This window comes from Nanorana parkeri, unplaced genomic scaffold, assembly GCF_000935625.1.
Source record: "Nanorana parkeri isolate BGI_ZX_2015 unplaced genomic scaffold, ASM93562v1 scaffold841, whole genome shotgun sequence".
In the NCBI taxonomy this organism is placed as follows: domain Eukaryota; kingdom Metazoa; phylum Chordata; class Amphibia; order Anura; family Dicroglossidae; genus Nanorana; species Nanorana parkeri.
In genome coordinates this window covers 622,627-644,039 of record NW_017307109.1, presented here as the reverse complement: position 1 = coordinate 644,039, position 21,413 = coordinate 622,627, and the positions used below count along the sequence as shown (strand labels likewise).

The window sequence follows — 21,413 nt, the reverse complement described above, 5'->3', positions numbered from 1 at the left end:
CAGGAAAAGGTTTTAACCCTTTTTTAATTTTGGCTTCAGATACAATTTAAGGGAAATTTGGAGGAAAAATATAAATATAAATAATGATTTGAGACTAAATGTTCAAATTCCAATATCCTTATAAGCATGATAGCTACGGGTTCAAGTAATGCAAAGCTGCACATTTTGTAGCTTTACATTACTTGATCATCATTGTGTGAGATGTTTAAGGCTTTCAAATATAAAATATTCACCAATATTTACCATTCGCTTGCCTCGCTTCATTTCTTGTATCACAGTTTTGATATCAAAGTCACCAACTTCAGCCCTTGACGTTGTAGTTAGCTGGACTGTACCAGAGGAGAAAAGCTGCAGAAAGAATGCAAAAAATGGCATCATTAATGGGTGGCGGGTTTTCTTTTCCCCATTAGGCACAGCATGTTAAATCCTGACTACAGATAGGCTAAATCAGCCCAGGAGTGTCTACAAGAGCTGGGTTTTCCCATAAATTAATTCACACCAAGAAATATATAAAGGGAATCCTAACAGATTGGGACATGATTGGAATGCCCTAATCTGCAAACTTGGTGTGTGGCACATTTTTGAGGGTTCGCTCACATTCATTACGGAGGACAAGAAATCACTTGAGATGTCCAGTTGCCCATTCTAACCTCAATGCCATCTGCCTCTGCGTTATGTTGCAATGTCAATTTAGTTATATACACATGGAAAAGGTTTAGGAGAACCTTTCACATTTTAACTGGCTCTAAGAAAGCAAGGAGGGCTTATTAACATAACAGAAGTGAGGTAACAATTCATGTATAGGAACACAGATTACACAGGGTCGATTCGGAGAGGAGCAGGGGAGCAGGTGAGCATGGATATGGTGTCTGAGAGTCAGGAGGCTGGTTTTAAAGAGACTCCCACTTTGCTGTGAATGGGTCAAGTCTTGGATAAAGTCTTGTTAGCACACTAGTACTTCACACACAGATATTGGTCCTGGAAGTACCATTTAAACAACAAACACATACCATACATTTGTAGTGAGCAGCTGCCTTTTTTGCATTAAACACATGCAATTTGCCCCGCGTCTCAATTTCTTCATCTCCTGCATGACAGAAACCACACTTCGTTCTAGTGTCACTTGGACTGCTTCTATGGGGTGATCTGTCTCTCTGGAAAGCAAGAACCAACAATGCAAATAACTCAAAAGGGTGAATTGGTTAAAAAAACAAAAACAAATAAAAAAGGATACTTCTAGAAATGTGTGTGTATATATATATATATATATCCCTGCGTTATGTTATAAAACATCTATTCTTACCCATATTTTTGGTGAAACATAAAAGACAGGGTCACGTCGGGTAAATAAGACACCAAACATGTCAAGCCTTAAAATTGCGCACGCCCGCAAAAACGAACACACCGAAAATTGGCCATAGGCGACGCTTAAAACGCTTTTACCGCTCATCAGTTTAGTGTTATCAGTAATTAAGTAGGCCCTAAAATTATTGCTCACACTCCGACGTTCGCGGTTATATGTAACATGTGTGGCACAATCGTTGTTTTCGCATGTAGGCGCACCTGACTCATATCTGCATGTGTATGTGGGGGCCAGAGGACTTAAACATTTTTTTTTTCTTTTTCTCCAAGACCCCCTAATGTCACCTAGGGACCCCCAGAGAAGCTGATGAAGCAGAGATCTGCTTCATCAGCTTCTGTAGCTGGAGAGTGACACTGAATGCAGGAAGTGATGTAATATACATCACTTCCTGCATTCCAGGACTGGAGAATAGATCAAAGGGAGATGTGTACTGATCTCCCTTTGATCTATTCTCCAGTCCTGGAATGCAGGAAGTGATGTATATTCCATCACTTCCTGCATTCCAGGACTGGAGAATAGATCAAAGGGAGATGTGTACTGATCTCCCTTTGATCTATTCTCCAGTCCTGGAATGCAGGAAGTGATGTATATTCCATCACTTCCTGCATTCCAGGACTGGAGAATAGATCAAAGGGAGATGTGTACTGATCTCCCTTTGATCTATTCTCCAGTCCTGGAATGCAGGAAGTGATGTATATTCCATCACTTCCTGCATTCCAGGACTGGAGAATAGATCAAAGGGAGATGTGTACTGATCTCCCTTGGATCTCCTGTCACAGAGCCGTGCCAGTCCCGGCCGCATCGGGCACAGCGGATCTCGGGACCGGCAATGACAGCTGCTGGTACCACAAGCGATCGGGCGTCTTGAGGCGCTCGAATGTAAAGCTCCCGGCCTGCCGTGTAATTACAACGTCTGGCCGGGAAGCTGCTCGTCGGGCTCCACTGTCCTCTCGAAAAATCCGCTCGTCTGTGACAAGCTCTGTACACACACATGCACTACAGGAGATTCACTTGTGTTTTAAGGTGGTCATTTACTTAATAATGTGCATAGTATTTAGGGAGACGGCAGAGAGGTTTGTTCAACTCTGTGTGACTATCAGTATAAATTAATGTGCACTACTTTTAACCAGTTCACTACTGGAGCAATTTTTTATATGGTAAAATCTGCACTTTTGGATATTACTTTATAACCCCCCAAACATTTTATATTTTCAGAAAGCAGAGGCTTTCTGAATACACCAAAACTAATTTTAGAGCACACAAACACAATCTAATTAACAATTTGTTGTGCAAAATAAAATGAGGAGGTTGTGTGGAGTAAAGAGATACAAAAGGCCTAGAATTGCTCCCACTAAAAAAAAATACAGAACCCCAAAATTATCAATAGACAATGCTTTAAATGCCTTTCACAGTTCATTAGTTTATAGTTTACTGTAAATGAGACCTAAGATTATTTTTCTCACTCCACCGTGTGTGGCAACACCCAATTCGCATTGTGTAATTTTCTACATACACACGTGCCTTTCTCGCATGTTTGTGTGAATATGTGTGCCGACTGTGGCGGTGGGGCTGTTAAAAACTTTGTTATATTTTTTTAACTCTTTTTTTTTTAACTTAACTGTATTGCTATAACAAGAAAGGTAACAAGCCCCCTAATGTGATAGCATTGGGACAGGTGACCGTTGTGCTTTATGGCAACTTGAGGGGTCTATTAGACCTCTAATTTCTCTCCTGCCAATCTGTGCTTAATCAGCTGTTCACCTGGCTTTGCTCTAAACTCCAAATTGACTTTACTTTCATTCCATAGAAGAAAGTGTCTCAGAGTGTTGCTTCACAGGTGAGCCTTCTTAATTGTGGCTTGACTAACGACAGACAGTGCTGGCCAAAAAGCCACAGGGTTGCCAAGGGGATAGTGTTTTTTAAGTTTTATGAAGAAACTGGAAATTCCATAGGGGGTTCAGTAGGGGAAAGTGACCAGAAGCAAGCCAAGAGGGGTCTGGATTTACATTGCAGCGAGCATATCTACTAGGCCTAAAGGGGCTAAGTGTTCACACCAAACAAATGGTGTTTGTTAGCAGAGTTGTCTGACACAGTCCAGAAATAGTTGGTCAACAAAACAAAAAAAAGAGCATATAGGAAGTGGTGGAAGTGTATGCATTTCAAAGGCTGGTTTTGCATTCTGATAGATTTAACAAACATTTAGTCATCTGACCAAAATACCCAAAACATATTTAATGGCGATTTTAAAGTTAGCTGCAAAGCACTCTTCTGCTGATCAATTATAAAAAGAGCCTTCTATTGTTTACAAGGTGGCAATAGAAGGTGGGGATCTCTTTCTCTTACTTCATAAAAAGAGTCTTATAAATAAACAGAGTTAAACCCAACCCACAGACTTCCTTCAGGAAGCTACTTACACTGGAGCTGCTTTCTGTCTCTTCTGTACAGTGTGAAGTTTGGAGTCTTCTCTCCTCTGACTGCCCTCTGGAATTTGTGGTTCGGGACTTTCCACGGGACCCTCTCCCCCTGCCACGAGGGGATGGACTCAAATCTCTGTGACCAAACCCTTCTTCTAACTCATCTAAAATAAACATTTAGCAGGTAAGATTACAAAAGCATAGTCACTTTGTAACTTTTGCAATTTTTTAAGAATTATTGGTTCCCTTTTAGCTTAGTTTCTTTAGAGGAGGCCTTGGGCCAAACTCCGGGCTATTCGGAACAGTTTCTGAGTGAATATGTCCTCAAGACAAAGGGGGACAGACCGCACTTCTTATCATTAACATACCAAGCTTCTAGATCGTTAACCCTTTGTTAGGACAGTGTTTAAATATAGATCGGATAATGAGAGCTGCCATTATCCACTTGCAGATCTGTGAATGGAGAGACTACGGCAGAGGGACTTGCAGTTCTCAATGGAGTACAAGTATGGTGGCGTCCCTGCACCTGTAGTCCATTCATAATTTCTCCTGTCCATGTAACTAAAGTCTCTGACTCGGTATGAACAAGGTATGAACAACTGAAAATGGTGAATGCTTTGTAAACTCAAAATGCAAAAAAATAATAAAAAGGCATAATAATAAATCTATTAATTTTGTGTGTATTATTTTCTTTGCAAAAGCTAGACTATGCATTAAAATTAATCTATAGTTTTCAAGCTTACGTCTTTTAAACCTCTGCAGAAGAGTAGTACTTGTATTTAACTTCTGCAGAAAATGCCTTCTACTCATGAGCCACAAAGAGACCCTTTCTTATTTAATTTACCCTTTGTTACCAGGGGCCGTCCCTCTCTTCAAGTCTAAACTATGTCAGACTGCCCAGTACGGTTTTTAATTTCTTGTTACTGGGGCCAAGTAAAAAGTAGCCATCTTGTGCTCTTAGGCAGGACATTTACCTCATAATGGCTAAAGGGTTAACAGGTTCACTTTAATACCAGAAAGTTACCTGCTATGACATACAGAGAACACCTTACAAAAACATCAAGCCAAAGTATTTTAAAATTTGGATATCTACCTTCCGAGTTATGCAGCTGTTCCTTGTGTTTTCTACAATAAATCCTAAAAATATGACAGACATATCGATTAAATTATGACAAAAGAATCAACATTTACATCAGTAAGTAGCCTTTCTGATCACAAGCACCGAAAGAGTAATCTGTTTTTGCTGCCCATAGCATCCAATTACCACTACTCGCACCAGAAACATGAAAGCGAGACACTGGCTGCTGACTGTTCTCTCAAAAGGAGGCCATTTAAGTTTCACACAATGGGGATGCAATAAGGGCACAGAATGGCCAACACCTAGATTAGCGGTTCTCAACCTGTGTAAGCTCAGGACCCACATTTGTCCTTGGCCATTAAGTCGCGACCCAAGTCCCACTGCAATGGACAGCACGGCATTGCGGTACCGCACGTTCCGGTGCGGCCGATCGAACTGTGGGTGGGAGGTGTGTTAGGAGTAAGATTCAAATTAATGGCAATGCAACATACCTCCCACGCCAGAACGCATACTAGGTGTGTTTGCATGGTACAGTCCGTTACTCTGGTCCAGGCACCTCTACATGACACATGAGGGAGCTGTAAGCAATGCAAACATGGTTGGAGCTCCCTCGTGGCCATAGCCCCATCCTATCCCACCTCAAGCTGACACTCGATGCTGGTCAGCATATTCTGAATGGCTGCTTGGTGTGAGAACTGACAGTGCTGTGCTAGGGGGTGGCTGAGGAGCCTCTCATCTAGAAAAGTGGAAGGCATGCAGTGACCCACTGAACACGGGGGCGCGACCAACCAGTTGAGAACCAAGGACCTAGGTGAATACCAGAGCTGCAAGTGGCCAAAGAGCAAGGCTGCCAAATGGTAGTGTAGGGGCCCTACAGCATAGCATAGGAATCACTGATGCACAGATGATGGGGACATTAAAGCATCCTTGATGTCAATGGAAGCTAAACCATCTCCGTGTTAAAAGAAGGAAGCAATGACAAATTTAGCAATGAAATTCCATATGGAATTTCTGGACCCCGAATAAGGACATTCAGAGCTTTGAGATCCAAGATAAAGTGGATACTCCATTTAGGAACAGTGAACAGGTTGGAGTCAAAACTCCAGAAGCCATTCCAGAAGTCATAGGAACTGGGGAAATGACACCTTGATCCAGAAGACTCAAGAGGGCTTGATGGTGATCTGCTAATCTGTGCAGCAACAAAGGAAGGCTGGAAGTGAGAAACGGAGAGGCAGGGGTATGGAACAACATGCTAGTTGGTAGCCCTGGGATACCGCCTCTTGTACCCAAAAATCTTAGACGCAAGCTGTCCAAGCATCAGCTAAGGTTAACAAACATGCCCTCACTCTGGTAACTGAGGGCACACCTTCATGTCGAGGGCTAGGCTGAGGACTAGACATACAGAGAGCTAGATTTTGCGGGTGGATTAGGAGCTTGGGGGGCTTCTTAAGATGAAGGTCGAGGGACTGGAGAAATAAAAAAAAGGGACACTGAATAGTTGGAGAGGGAGAAGACTTTGTAGCAGCCTTGGAAATGTTACCAGGAGCCGATCTGAAGAGATATCCTTCGAAGGTCACGTGGACCAATCGCTTCTTGCACAAAGGTTCTGCAGTCCAGCACTTAAGCAAAAGTGCCCCTACACATATGTGCCAACATGAGACACATGCAGGAAATGTGATGAGAGGCTTCCAGCAAACCATAACAACTAAAAGTTAATAGCTACGCCCATCTGCTCCACACGTTCAATAAGCAAAGGATCAGCCTAAAGCAGTGCTTAAATGACTTAAGGGACTTTAACCATACTTGGTTTGACAAAAAGTCACAGCAAGGATCGGGTGAAGGGTAGGACCCGTCGAAAAGAACAGGGTTATAGAAAAGGTTTCCAATGGTTGGGTCCTTGAAAACGGGTACACCTCCTACCAGTATAGTAAGGGCCTTGTTAAGACTGGAAATTATCTAATCCAGAATAGAAGCGGACCAATATTCCACAAAGTCCTCACCAAACAGATACAAAGCGAAGTAGAGCCCAATCCTGATAACTTATCAGGTTATTTTTCAATCTCCATAGAGCAACAGTTGGAAAAGCAGGTGCAAAGGGAAAGTCTTTGCAGTCCTAAGTTATTAAATGACCCAAGACTGGAGAAAGCAACGGGCTGATCCTCTAGAGTGCACTGCATCAATAAGAGTCAAAAAGTTCTCTTAATTTGGAAGTGATGGCAGTAGATTGCAAATTCTGAGGAGAAAGCTCATAAATGAAGGAATGGAGCAACTCAGAATCAGATTGTCTCTTCCGAGCCATTGGCTGTAGAGACTAAGGCCGTGCTAAAATCAGATACAGAATCTACAGGAAAGGTTACTGAAGAGTGCTTTTGGCCTCTGCGATTAGTCAGCGGATAACTTGGTGATCTGGGCCTTATAGTCTTGCAAGGTAGTGGTAAAGACCTCAGTTGATAGGATACAGGATCAGACCACACCCGACAAAGCTAAAGAGAACTTTGAGCATAGGACCGACTAAGAGCATCATGATTTCTGGCTGCAGATGTCGACACCAACAGGAGGCAGATAAATGTCCCTCTGTGTCTGGGCTCCGTGAGTGATGTCTGTGGGGAGGATATGTACAGTGTTCAATATGCAGCTTGCGTGGTGTAAGTGTGTCAGTGCAGACCAAGAAGTGTCTTCTGATTTGCAAAGTGAAGTAGAACTTGGAAATTATATAATATAGGAGTTCTAAGAACCCTTTTGAAACTCATTCATACTACACGTATATGTTTGAGTGCTGGTGATTTCCATTATCGACTGCACTACGACGCAACACCATCCGAGTGATCACGTCATGCACCAAGAAAGAAAAGGTCTGTACGCTGTATGAAAGTGCGAAGAATACGATGACTACCCTTTTGAAACTGATCCCCTTTAAATAATGAGCCACTGCAAAACATTGATAGGATCTTGTTTTGCTACTTGCGATCATCTAATCTCACATAATACTTACAGGTATAGTCCTTGTGATGGGTTTTCCTTGATCTGGGCTTTATCATGCAGAGCGCAGTGATAATGGTAAGTCCTGTGGCAGGTTTTTACTTCACAACCAATAGTTGCTCCAGGACAATGGCACAGTGTACACATCTAGGAGAGGGAAGATAAGATAGTCACCAAAAACTTACCAAACAGTATTCAAAATGCAAGTTCAACACCGACCTCTATCGTTCACCCAGTTGTGGTCATAACCTGTGCAAGCTTTCCAGATCTTCACCTTAAGTAATGTTAGTTATCGAACACCCAATAAAAACTATGCAACTACCGTTATCTATGGGAAACATGCATTTGTACCAGTCCAATGACCATGGCTGACAAACTATGTGTCTAATATAACAGTCAAAAGAGGATTGCCTCAGACCCCCCTTGGTCTTACTCCAACAACCACTGAAAAATGTAGTGCCCCAAATCAACCAATCAGAATCAATTTTGCCATGGACAGGTACAAGACTAATTCTCCCAGTCTGCCAGAAGTACCGCACTTTGCATTATTCCACCTGAGTTGTGGCATTGTGTGATCACTATAAATATCTATCTGTCCCCAAAAAAGGGTATAAAATTCATTTCAGTACAGCGCTGCATGACGGAATAAATGTCAGTCAAAGTACCGCAGCGCTGAATACTGAAAAATGGCCTGGATGGGAAGGGGGTTTAACACCGCGGATGTCAACTGGTTAATAATGTGATATAGAGATCTATTTTAGGAGATGTAAGCAGCATGACTTAGCTACTAAAAAATATCCATGTAGGGCTAGCCATACACTCATAGATTCAATAGTTTCCTCCATCCATGCTAAAAGAGTGGATGGAGGAATCTGCACTGCCAACTATTATATACAGACCACCATAGCATCCTCGGCTGTCTGAATACCTGAACAGTGACTGCATCTGATCAGGAACAGTAACTGTCCTAGCTACCACAGACAACAGCAGCATAAGTTAATGTTTCTTAAAGGACAGCTTCACAGTGAAGTAGTAAACACACTCAAATGAAAAGCAGTGTCAGCTGATTAACGTGTTTCCATTGAAGTCTATGGAGCAAAATGAGCTGATGAGCGCTACAAAAGAAGCTCTTTCAAGGCTATTTCAAGCCACAGGCGTATTGTGAAGCGCGATTCAGCGCGTCTGTGTTAATGGCCCCCATAGGAATACACGGGATTTTGTCTTTTGTGCGTTTCACGGCTGAAGAAAACATGCAACAAAAAGCCCTGGTGTGAACGGGGCCTTAACACTGCAAATTAGGAAGCAGACCCTCTGCATGCAATAAGCACATATGGAAGCCCCCATCTATATAGGAGTTTACAAAGCACAGTGTTTTTAGACACCCGTTGATAAAATGTATATATTGCTAATCTTTTCTGTTTTTAAATTATAAAAAGATACACTGCTGATAAAGCAGAACATTTAGAACAACGTGTTTTGCTGGCTGAATTGCACTTAGAATTAGGAAACATGCACTTCCAATTTGTATTCCTAGGTACCAATATGATACAAAAGCTCTTTAATATCCCATAATGTCTGACAATTACCAGTTTTTTGCCCCTTCTTAATTCCTTCTGGATATCATCGATGGAGAACCCACCAAGATTTTCACTGCCAGACTGAGAAGATACGAGTGCTGATGAAAACAGCTGAGGAAATAAAAATGGTCATCCGGTAAATATTTCAATAAGACTTCTTTATACATAGAAATGAACACGATTGAATGGAAAGCCAAGTGTACAAATATTTTTTTATTGTGAATTGCTATTTCAAATTATAATATAATGATATCATCTAGGTTTCCAACTAACTTAGGACCTAATATTTGGTCACACAAAAGTGCATACGTTTCATCAGACCAGTACTGGTAATATAGGACTGCTATCATAATCAAAGCACCCCAAAACCAATTTTTTTTTTTTAACGTTTCGGATACAGTAGGAAGGGGTTAAAACCCCAATCAGGTTCTTACCGAGGTTTGGGTCCCCTTTGAGGAAATTTTCCCTTAGCTCCTCACTATTTGTCAGAACAGGAAGTGAGGAAAGCCATCAACAGCAATCAAAACAATATTAGTAGAGTGGGTAAGAGTTAGAACTAGAGGTGCACTGAAATGGAAAGTACCATTTTCGGAGGCCAAAATTTCAGTGCATCCCTAGATAGAACATTTGTCAGGTTTTGATTGCTTTGTGTCCCCATCACTTCTCTATAGGGAAGCGTCAGAACAGGATGCAAAAGGTAAACCTCCCAAATAGGGGGCATTTGAAAGGACTGTTTTGGACACTATCCAAAACTAAAAGGAAAAGAAGTCTTAGGGTGCCCACACACCTTACGATAATCGTACGATAATCGCGGGAAATCCCGCAATCGTACGATTATCGTAAGGTGTGTGGAAGCCGTGGAACCTCTACTACTGTAAGGTCGCACAACTTTTAACTTACGAACATGTTCAAAAACCCGCCGAGCATCGTACGATGTTCAGCGGGTGTGTAGCATGTTCGTAAGATAAAAGCTGGACGGGCTGGTGTGCGCAAGCGCACACTTTGAGACGCCGCACCTGGAGCGGATCCCGACTCGGAAGACGGGTTTCGCCCAGCTGCGTGAGTGACAGCTGGCTTTTACAACCATCGCAAGACAAAGTCTTGCGATGGTTGTAAGGTGTGTGCCCAGCATTAGTTGGAGTTAGTTACTTAAACATTGAATTTGATATGGATTCGGTTAGGCCTCATTCACACTTAAATATTAGATACAGCAGATTCCTGTGGCAAGCATCACCAGATTTCTGTGGCTGAAATCACAGATAGTTCTGAGCAGCCATCTGCCGCTATTCAAATGTATCTGCACATCCAGCAGTTACCTGCGGCTAGGGACAGATGATTGCCTTGGACTCTGGGTGTGCAGATAAATGCTACATGCAATAGAGGCAGACAGCTGCAGTTCGAGTCATTACTATGTACAGGCTGAGTGGCTGTAGCGGTTTAGAACAACCAGTGGATTACACCCACAATTATCTGCTGTTTCTTGCTGCAGGAATCCACTGCTGACCCTAAAAATCCCATGTGAATGTGGCTTTATGTACTCAGACGCTGGGTGGGAGACAGTCTGCAAGCTGAAGAGACAAAAGAGAAGCCTGCAAAGTTAAAATGTTTTATACCAAAAACACTCAAATTCTTGCAAAAGCTCAATCATGGTTCAAAGAAAAAAAACAAAAAACAAAACACATTATTCCACATTAAAACAGTGCAACTGTTATAATTAAAAAAATATTGACCTAAAAGTGTACTTGTGCTATACACAAAACAGACACTTGGATCTAAGTATAGGCACCCAAAGCAAACTGCATACATCTTTAATAAATTGGAAATAGGGATGTTCAGATACCGTGCTAGGTACAAGTACAGATACTTTTCCCAGCTCCAAGACTAGAGAACAATTCAAAAGTTAGGAGGCAGCTGTCATTCGTAAGGAGCACACGGAGCACCTGGGATTAGTACATCTCTGTATTAATGTATGATTTTTTTTAAACATATACAAAGGGATGCACCGATACCATTTGATACTTGTCCAAGTACTCACAGATACAAGTACTGATACATTTTGGTTTATTGTCATGTGTCAGTTTTTCTAAAACAATACAGACTAATGATCTCAGGACAATGGTGGAGGGCCAGAGCCAGGTCCCAGCTGCAACCCTGGTAGTTCTCATGAAAATGCCAAGTATCGGCACTGGTATCTGGACATCCCTAATTGGAACTATGGGCAAAATAAAATAGGACATATATGATGCAATCCATTACTGCCATTTGCACAGCCCCCAGCCATTGGTTTATTACCTGCTGATCTTGCCAGTTACATTTTAATCATCTACAGCATTTTAGAAGCCCTGTTAGGGTGATGATGATGCCACTGAAGACTTAATCTACAGCTATATGAAGTCAATATTTGCATTATAAATTGAACAAAGCTGTAAGAGGCCTCCAGAGTGCTCTAAAGGGGTTAATGATGAAATCCACAGACAACGCCAACCACCAGCATTAACATCCTGGTACCTGCAAACTGTGTTACACGTCAGTATAGGTTTACTTATAGCTTCCGATACATGAGATCATCATTATACTTAAGCTGCCAATATGGTGGCTGGATCTGTACCAGATTTGCCATACATGCTACGAAGAGACAGATAGCTGCCCAAACTAAACACCTGGACCTTGAAGATGATCGTATCCTCAGGGTTAATGCAGTGGCAGCTGAACTTTTCATGACTGGTGACCCTATGGCATCTGGTCACTGCACAGCTGATCACCCATGAAAGTTACTCTGCATCCACAAATAGGGCAACTATTGTACAATATACTATAGCCTTTATATCCCATATAATGACACCTTAAAACAGGAAAAAAATTATACCAACCAAGCATCTGTGATGTGCTGTCACTTTCTGGTTGCTGGAAACCAGTAACTGTCCGCATTCCTTCTCCCGGTTGGACCTGCAGAAACCACATTTTCGCTGCCGTAAGGATCCTTTCTTCTGCCCAGAAGAGGCTGACATGATTTGCAGCTTGCTAAATTTGCTTGAGACTGTAGAAAAAAATAAATATATATTTATAGATAATAGTCTTAAATCAGAAGCAGTGAACTCAGACATTGAATTTCAAAAGGAAAGCAGGGATTCGTGTAGATGAATGTAAAAACCTACATTCTCTGGAGACTTAGAGATTCAACACTACCTATATACAGCTATAAGGCTGTAGGCATAGGAGTGGGTAGGCACTAGGACTGCATCGATACCGATATTGGTATCGGTGCTGATACAGAGTATTTGGGCGAGTACGAGTACTCGCCCCAATGCTCCCAATACCGGAAAGTCTGGCGGCAAGTCTTCACACGCCGCCCGACTTCCTTAATGGGACTTCAGGTATTGGGGAGTACCGGGAAAAAAAAAAATATTGGTACTCGATACTGAAAAAACGGTATCAGTGCATCCCTATTAGGCACCCTCACAAACTATGAAGTGCATTGTTATTTTTAAAGTGGAATTCAAAACAAATCAGTACATTTCTCAGGGTACTGCTAAAGCATATTTAACAATTCTAAGTGTTCCATATAACACAGGAAATGTCCACTTTAAAGGGCTGCTATTTCAATGAAACCTAATGGATTGTGAAACGTAAGCTCTCAGCACCACAAACATTATACAGTATCTACCACACTACATTATGTATCACAATAAGAGCTTGTGTTGATCGGCTTTTGCTCGCTTCAAGCAGGTTCTGCATTCCTATAGAAGTCTATGGGGATGCAAAACCCGCTTGAAGCAGGTCTAGTGCAGGGCACTGAAGGTCAAATAAATGATCTCGGAAGCATTTTAAACTGGTATTGAAGTGATGCAATGGATGCAAGCCCAAAGGCTGTTGACACAGACCCTAAAAAGGTAGTTATGCTATAAATCTGAATAATTTAGCCAAGGATGTGATAACTGGAAAAAAAAAAAAAAAAGAAGGGAAGAAAAATAAAAGTGCATTAGACACAAGGATGCCGAGGGACAGTCCACTGCAGGAAAGGAGGGGTAGAGAGGTGAGCGCTGACCACTGCTGGATCGAGGATCAGGCGAGTATCTTCTTTATTCTGGCCCCTAGGCAAAAACGAGCATTTACCCTTTCCAGTGCAGGTGTAGCCCCACTTCATGGGTTTATTTTCCCAATTCCTGGAGTTCCTCCTTAAACTACTACCCAGTTTTGTTACTTGATACAGGTATGCACTCTCAGAAAGTTTAGAATCAGGCAGTTAATAAGGCAGCAAGTCAAACTTCAGAGGACTTTTGATCCCAAACTGAAGACTGTAGGGACACTAAAGAAGAGAGAATCTAAACAGGTCATCAGTAGGCCAGCACAATTAAATTGAAGTAGATGGAAAGCTTCACTGAACAACATTCAGTTTTTTAAAATGACACTTTGAGATTGAGAACACAGAGCCCTCCAGCTCTTTTTCTGCAGCCCCTGTTCTAATTGAACAGGAATCCTCTATACCAGGGGTGGCAAACTCAAATTCATCGGGGGCCGCATCAGCAGTATGGTTACCCTCAAAGGGCCGGTTGTATAGGACTTGTACGGCTCTCACGGGGGACCCGAACGTTCCCCCTGTCTCATGCAGCTCAGTCCCCCGTCTCCTCCCGTCCTCTCATCTCCGCCCCCATCTCCCTGTCTCCACCCCCTGCTCCTCTTGCTCGCTCGCCCGCCTGCCGACATTAGACAGCTCGGCTGCCTTAATGTTGTGGTGCCTGAAACTTGGCAAAATGAGGTGGCTGCTGTGCGGGCCACATTACAAGGTCCGGCGGGCCGGATTCGCCCCGCGGGCCTTGTGTTTGCCACCCCTGCTCTATACGGAGTGTTCCTATTCATTGATAACATGAGGACAGAGTATGTTTACTATAACTACAACTATGAATGAACAGGAGGGGATGTAGATCACTTCCCATTCATTCATAATTGAGGATATAGTAAACATGCTCTGTCTTCAATTATCTACAAACACTCAGCGATCACTGACTACTTGTACTCACTCTCCTTCCTGACACGCTGTCACAGGAGGTGGAGCGAGCGGTGCAGGGAGGCGAGATTGATCTGACTCCTCCTCCACCCAGCCGGCCTCCTGTAACAGCGCTGGCTGTCTCGCCACACACCGCCACTCTCCTCTGATCTGTGACAGGAGGCTGAGTGGTGTGGGGAGGAGAGACGCCGGCCACTCACAGCTCTCTCCTCCCGCAGCGCTCAGCCGCCTGCGACAGTTTCTCTCCGAGCTGGTACACAGAGCAGCGCCCAGAGAGGAGAGAAAGAATGGATGCGCCGCTGTATCGGCAGAAAAATGGCACTTTCAGCATTTTGCCTAAAGTGCCATTTTCGGCCGATATGTTTCGGCGACCGATATATCGGTGCATCCCTAGCATTTACTTTATGAATTAATGTTCATTGTTTTTAGGTGGTGACTAGTATTCCAACTGTACATTCTGTCCTTATGTCAGGGTCAAGTTTGTGAGATTCATTTTTCACATCACATTCTAACGTAGTCTCTAACTTTGATAGATCACATGCCTACCTGTAATCAGAGAAATAGATTATAATAGGGAACATTACAGTGTAATATTCCCCATTATAATCCACTTGTCTAATTACAAGAAAAAGCATGAAATAGCTGTACACAACTACTATCCCCCCCGCCACATATCTATGACCCCTTTACAACCCCCCATCCAGATATCTATTACTCCTCTACAAACCCCCCCTCCCAACCACGTATCTATTACCCCTCTATAACCCCCCCTATCCAGATATTTCTCACCCCTCTACAAACTCCCCCATCCAGATACCGACCGACATATCTGTACCCAGCTGCTGCTGCCTCCTCTCCCCCCTCCCGCGCTCGGACTTACCCAGCCAGGGAGTTGTGTGCACTCACTGCAGGGGGCGGGGCTTGTGACACACACGCCTCCTGTGACTCACCTCCCCTCCCGCCGCCTGTTACTATGGACGCGGCCGGGAGGGGAGGTGAGTCACAGGACCCGCCCCCTCACTGTGAAGCCCGTCGGCAGTGCGGGGCCCCGGTGTTCGAACACCGGGACCCTGCACTGCCCCATATTGCAGGACCGGACCGCACTGAGACTGTGCGGCCCGGTACCATTTGGTCCGCGGACCGGGGGTTGGGGAACACTGCCCTACCAGACAAGACTGTGAAGTGGGGCAGAGCTGTAGAAATGTCAGGACTGGTGGAAATAATTACAAAGCCTTTGGCAGGAAAAACAGCTCCGATATACATATTCCATCTGTGTATTATGTAATTGTTTCCAATACAGCAGGATTACTAATCCACGTACATTCACCGCACTTTGTTAGTCCCCAATTACAAATGTAATCAGAAAGAGGCACAGAAGCAGCTTCTCTGGGTAGTCATTTTAACAGGCGGCCTCTTGTGTTCTCTTCTCTAAGGCAGCCCACTTATTTTCACACAGAGTACGCTTCAATTTAATTCCTATGATCTCCTACTTTTTCCTCCGAAACCTTTTACAATAAACATAGCTCAAATCTTTTCTCAACACATCCTAAAACTCTCCATTAACACCAGTTACAAGGTAGCTGGATTTTAGGGGAAAAACATGTGTAATAATATTAACACATAGAAAAAGAAAAAAAAAAAACAACAAGCAGCCAGTTTAGCTGGAAAAAAAATGTATAATGCTAAATTTTAGTCAGAAGCCACCTGAAGTCTGACTACTATGGCACCATCAACTGCCGGACCTCATACACCGAGTTGTTGAGGGCGAATAAAGACACAGGTCCATAAAGGTCAACCTATGTGAGTGTGTGTATACACACCAAGAGTACATGTATATGAGGAAAGCATCTAAAAGGTTGTTGAATGAGTCAATACTCACAGCTGATACCACTGCCTGGGGAAGGGAGTTCCACAATTTTACAGCTCTTACAGTAAAGAATTCCTTTTGCAGTTTAAGATGAAACCTTTTTTCTTTCAATTTCAGGTGCTGGCCTCTTGTCTTCTTGAGTGAACAGTAAACAGTTTATATCCGATTCTACCGTCACCATTAAACAAACAATTTGTACATTAGTATCATGTCCCCTCTCAGGGCAGGTTCACATTATTTTCTGGACCAGATCTGGTCCGGAAATTGGTGTGAACCTGCCCGCAGTTCCAGTGCATTCCAGACCAGACAAAATGATACAAGCAGTACATTTCTGGTCTGGACTGCGCTGGTGTGAACAGAGGCCAGAAATAGCATAGGGATACATCCGGATGCATTTTGGGTCCGGAAATAATCTGGTCCGGAGGTGATCTGGATGTGGTGTGAATGGGCCCTCAGTCACCTCTTGTCCAGAGTGAACACATTTAATGCTTGTAATCCTTCCTCGGAGCTTTGGCCCTCTAACCCCTTTATTAGTTTCATTGCCCTTCTCTGGACTCTCTCCAGCTCCATGATATCCTTTCTGTGGATCGGTGGCCAAAACTGAACCGCATATTTAAGAGGAGGCCAAACCAGTGTTTTGTACATGGGGAAAAGTATGGATTTGTCTAAGTAAAACCCATGTTTACACATGATACTCTGTCTGCCTTATCTGCTGCAGTCTGGCATTGCATACTGTTACCAAGTCTGCTGACAACAAGGACCCCCAAATCATTTCCCCTCCGATTCCCCCAGGGCAGCTGCCATTAACAAGCAGCCTGCATGCCTATTTTTACCACCAAAATGCGTAACTTTACATTTTTCAATATTAAATCTCATCTGCCATGTAGTTGCCCACTCCCCTATTTTATTCAGGGATTTCTATAATATCTCCATGTCTTTTGTTGCTTTTAAGCACACTACAAATTTTATTATCATCCGCAAACACTAAAATATGCTGGGAAATAATGTGCAAGGTCAGGCAGTTGGCAGGACAACAAAAGTCAGACGTTTGGCGACCTCCGACGCTCAAGCTGAAGAATCAAATCTTGGCAAAGTCTGTAGGAAAAAAATTAAAACTCAGACAATTTTTGAATAAGGAGATTCTTGCACATGTCTCTTTCATGTTCACAACAGGTCCTCTTAAAAAGAATAGTTTTTACACATCATCCATTTAAACAATCTGCTCAGGCAGCTGTAACTACCTCCCTAATCACGTCTTTCCTTTCCAAGAAAAGTGAAGATTTCTTTTACTCTGCGTGCAGCAACTTGATTCCTTGCTGAAGCAGAAGAAATAGGTTTGTCCACTTCCAGGGCCCTGGGATCAGACAGGAAGCTCTATCACATAGTTAATGTGTCTCATGACTTAAAGCCCAAACTATGTTTTTTTTCTTTAAATGTTCCCTGCAACCAATGTTGAGCGGCTGTAATACTCACCTTCAATCCAGTGTCGTCTCTGCAGTATCTCTTCTCCGCCACAAGATGTCCCGAGTCTTCCAGGTTAAATGATGATCAGCGTCATTCAACCCAGACTGAGGACATGCTGTGAGGGCAGGGCATCACGGACCTGACCCTGAGGGGGGGGCATCACCACAGCACCCTTATTCAAAAGTGTACTGATGCACACAGCAGCATTGAATGAGGCTAGTATCAAACTGGAAGACTGAGCACATACTGTAAAGGGCAGAGCATCATGGACCAGACCCTGAGGTGGGGTGCGCACACCTTATTCAGAGTGTACTGATGCAGATGGCAGCACTGAATGAGGTTCATGTCAATCAAAGCACCCGTATTCACAGTGTACTGATGCAGACAGTGACACTGCATAAGGCTAGTATCAATCAAACCAGAAGACTGAGGACATACTGTGAGGGCAGAGCATTATGGACCTGACCGTGAGGGGGGTGCATCACCACAGCACCCTTATTCAAAATGTACTGATGCAGACAGCAGCAATGAATGAGGCTAGTATCACTCAACACTGTAGACTAAGGGCCTTCTGTGTGTCAGGAGGATTCCCACACCACAGCACTGATGCAGAGAGCACAGCTGATGTCATCACATTAATCAACTCCTGTGATGTGCCACCCTGCATTACGAGAAGGGTGATCACACTATTCAGAGCCTGTGCCTTCCTGCATCATATTAGATCAAACAGACTCATCCCAGCGGCCTGGTCCTTAGCGAGCTCTTCGCCTCCTTCAATACATAACCTGACAGAAATCTAAAACTAATACAAAATAAACTTTCTACCTGACAGCAGACACTACTAACTGCCTGCAGTCACCTTCATCAGCCAGAATAAGCCTCCTCTCGGAGCACGCACAGCAGTAATGTCATCAGCCAAACAAGGTCGGCTTGGATGTTTGAACTTATAGCTAGTCTTCCCAAATGCCAACTCCACGTCCATTGGGAATGCCTCAGTGATCAGAAGGGGCATTCTCATTGGACAGGAGGATGACAGCTGGGCGGGACTTTGTCATCACTACAAGGAAAGTTCTGCTCTAATAACAATGTAAAGTAAACCAGAGACGGTGCTGGAGACGCAATGCTAAATATTTTACATCTTGGCAACACATGGCCATGTTTTATCCCTCCACTGCAAGTACAGAAAAACACTGCGGATGTGCCAGAAATACAGTCCCCGGGATTCATGAGTTGTAGACGCTTAAGACAAATCTGTCTTGTACCCCACAACCAATCAATGTGACCGGAAGTGTCCATTTGGGATTAATTAGAATCTGTCAAGGTGCTATTGATGGGTGTATGTCAAGCCGGGAGGACACTTGTCTACATCAGCACTGACAGAGGGGCAGAGGAAGGGGTTCCACCAATAAACATAACAGCATACACCATATGATGTCCCCCAGTGCCTGAAAAATGTTAGTCTTGCCGGTACTGTGCAGTGTTCTGCAGTCAGAGTGGCACTGTCAGGCCAGATTCTGGAGGAGAAATTAAGATTTAATGCAGATTTCAAGTATTAGTCTAAAAGTGATAATGAATAAATCTCTGGAGAGTGTGATGAGTCCCATCTGTAGTATATACTGCCATAGACTGGATCACCCCTCTGCATGACATCACTCCCTCCGGAGCTCCCACCCCCCACTGATTGAACCCCCACACAGCTCAGCCATGACAGCCCGCACATCCCTTCAGGGCTCCCCATTCATCCTCTTCCTCTGCTCTATTCACTACAATGGGATGCGGCGGGAGGTCCAGGCTGCTCGGCCTCCCGCGCCTTTCCAGTAGGAGGAGCCGGACGACCCTCACACTCCCGCAGAGTCGAAACCGGGCACCCCCTCTTGTCCCTGGCACCACTCACCTGCAAGCTCCCGCTTCCCTTCCGGCTCTGCCGCCGTCGCTGTCACTCTTATTCCAGAAGCACGGCCGTAATCGCTAATGTTTGTTTCCTTTCATTCCACCACGTACGGCGTGCTGACGTCACACCAGCGGCGGGAAGGGACGTCACCCGCCCCATGAGGCGACGTCACGTGTTAACCCTTGGAGGCTCGGGCATAATTGAAGAAACCGAAGCAATTGTTCTCTGTTCACACCGTACATGTGCGTGGTTCAACAACGCCAAAACAAAATGCTGTGCATTGCGCCGTGTAGAAACGCAGAATTTTTACGACGCACATGTATGACGTGAACAGGACACAGAGAACAACGTTTGTATGAGGACAATTTATCAAAACTGGAGCAGTTGCCCATAGTAACCCACTTAACGTCTCAATGATTCAGTTTAAGTTAAGCCTTAAAATTGAAAGAAGCTGATTGGTTGCCACGGGCAACTGCTCTGGTGTTGATAAATTCCCCCGTGTCCTTGTGTGGAGTCTGTGTTTATCAATGCAGATCAACGAAACACAACAAATCTGGTCGCAACGTGTTATGGTGCATACCGTTGAATGAATTGTTTTCTAACTTGGGGGGAATTCATAGAAAATGGAGCAGTTGCAACAGAGAAGTTGATTGATTGCCATGGACAAAACGAACTCCTAGAGATTTTTTGCTGGGGGACTTTAGTTACGCTTTACATTGGAACTATGTGCGTCCCTTGTCTGGATGTGCAGTGTGGGAAATGTGTGCAAGGGCTCCTCCACGCCATCTGCGTTCAGCCCACACACGAGACAAGGCTATTTGCCATGTCATGGATGGTGACATTTCACAACATTGCGTTCTGGTGCTTGTAGTACTTTTTTTAAGCACACCGCAGGGAGACATGCTACAACTGCATCACACTATGGTGAGCCCATAGAACGTAATGAAATGTCACTTTATTACAGGTATTTATATAACACCGACAATTTACACAGCGCTTTACATACAGCACAGTCACATTCCATGCCCTCAAGGAGCTTACAACCCATTTGGGACATTTTAATAAAGTTCGAAAAAAAAAAAAAAAGAGTGCAAGGTGGCTCGATCCAACGCATCAGCACTGTACGGGCACATGCACAATAGCAGCTGCTGGTGTGAACAAGCCCTGAATCACAAGTCTTGCTGGACAGAACTACAAATTCTTAAGGTGCACCTTACAATATATCTGCAGATTTTCTGTGGTCAGATGGAAAAAGTGCAACAGATTGGTCCAGGTGGAGATTACTCCTAGTGTAGATGGAGGAATCTGTTGCACCTTTTACATCTGACCACAGAAAATCTGCAGATAATTGTGAGGTGTATAGCCAGCTTAAGGCAGGTAAGCAACAATTATACAGCATGCATTTTAGCTGTATATTCACTTGTTTCTGTCCTCGGCTATTTCACATTTTTTTGTTTTGCAAATACGTTTTACAATTTCAATATTTTTTTTTGGGAAATAATACAAATACACAAAATTTACAAACACACCTTTATTTCATCTAGAAATAATGTCACCATGCATTGTACCAGAAACAGATTTTGTATCATTATATACAGGACACAGAATAAAATTGGTACCTTAAGGCCTTGTTCACACCAAGCGCGGAGCAGATCCAGACCAGAGCAGGTGCAGACCGGATCAAACCTGCGTCCAATGTATTCCTATGGTATTTTGACCTCCAGTTCACATCACAGCGTGCAGATCCAGAACAAGTGAAAAAACTGCGGCAAGCC

At 43.7% G+C, this 21,413-nt stretch overlaps 1 protein-coding gene across 1 annotated transcript in view; it reads right to left on the bottom strand.

Annotated features, from left to right (window-relative positions):
• The window catches only part of PHF6 (PHD finger protein 6), a gene marked incomplete at its 3' end in the record, with an annotated part of 24,509 nt that extends 4,728 nt beyond the window's left edge, over nt 1-19,781 (bottom strand). Inside the window, exons 1-8 of the mRNA XM_018565396.1 lie at nt 19,642-19,781; nt 12,282-12,448; nt 9,421-9,522; nt 7,848-7,981; nt 4,871-4,914; nt 3,778-3,941; nt 1,011-1,154; nt 244-348 (exon numbers count right to left, since the gene is read on the bottom strand). Coding sequence (XP_018420898.1) covers nt 244-348; nt 1,011-1,154; nt 3,778-3,941; nt 4,871-4,914; nt 7,848-7,981; nt 9,421-9,522; nt 12,282-12,419 — 831 coding nt within the window. The remainder of the gene's footprint in view (nt 1-243; nt 349-1,010; nt 1,155-3,777; nt 3,942-4,870; nt 4,915-7,847; nt 7,982-9,420; nt 9,523-12,281; nt 12,449-19,641) is intronic.
• Nucleotides 19,782-21,413: the final 1,632 nt, after the last annotated feature.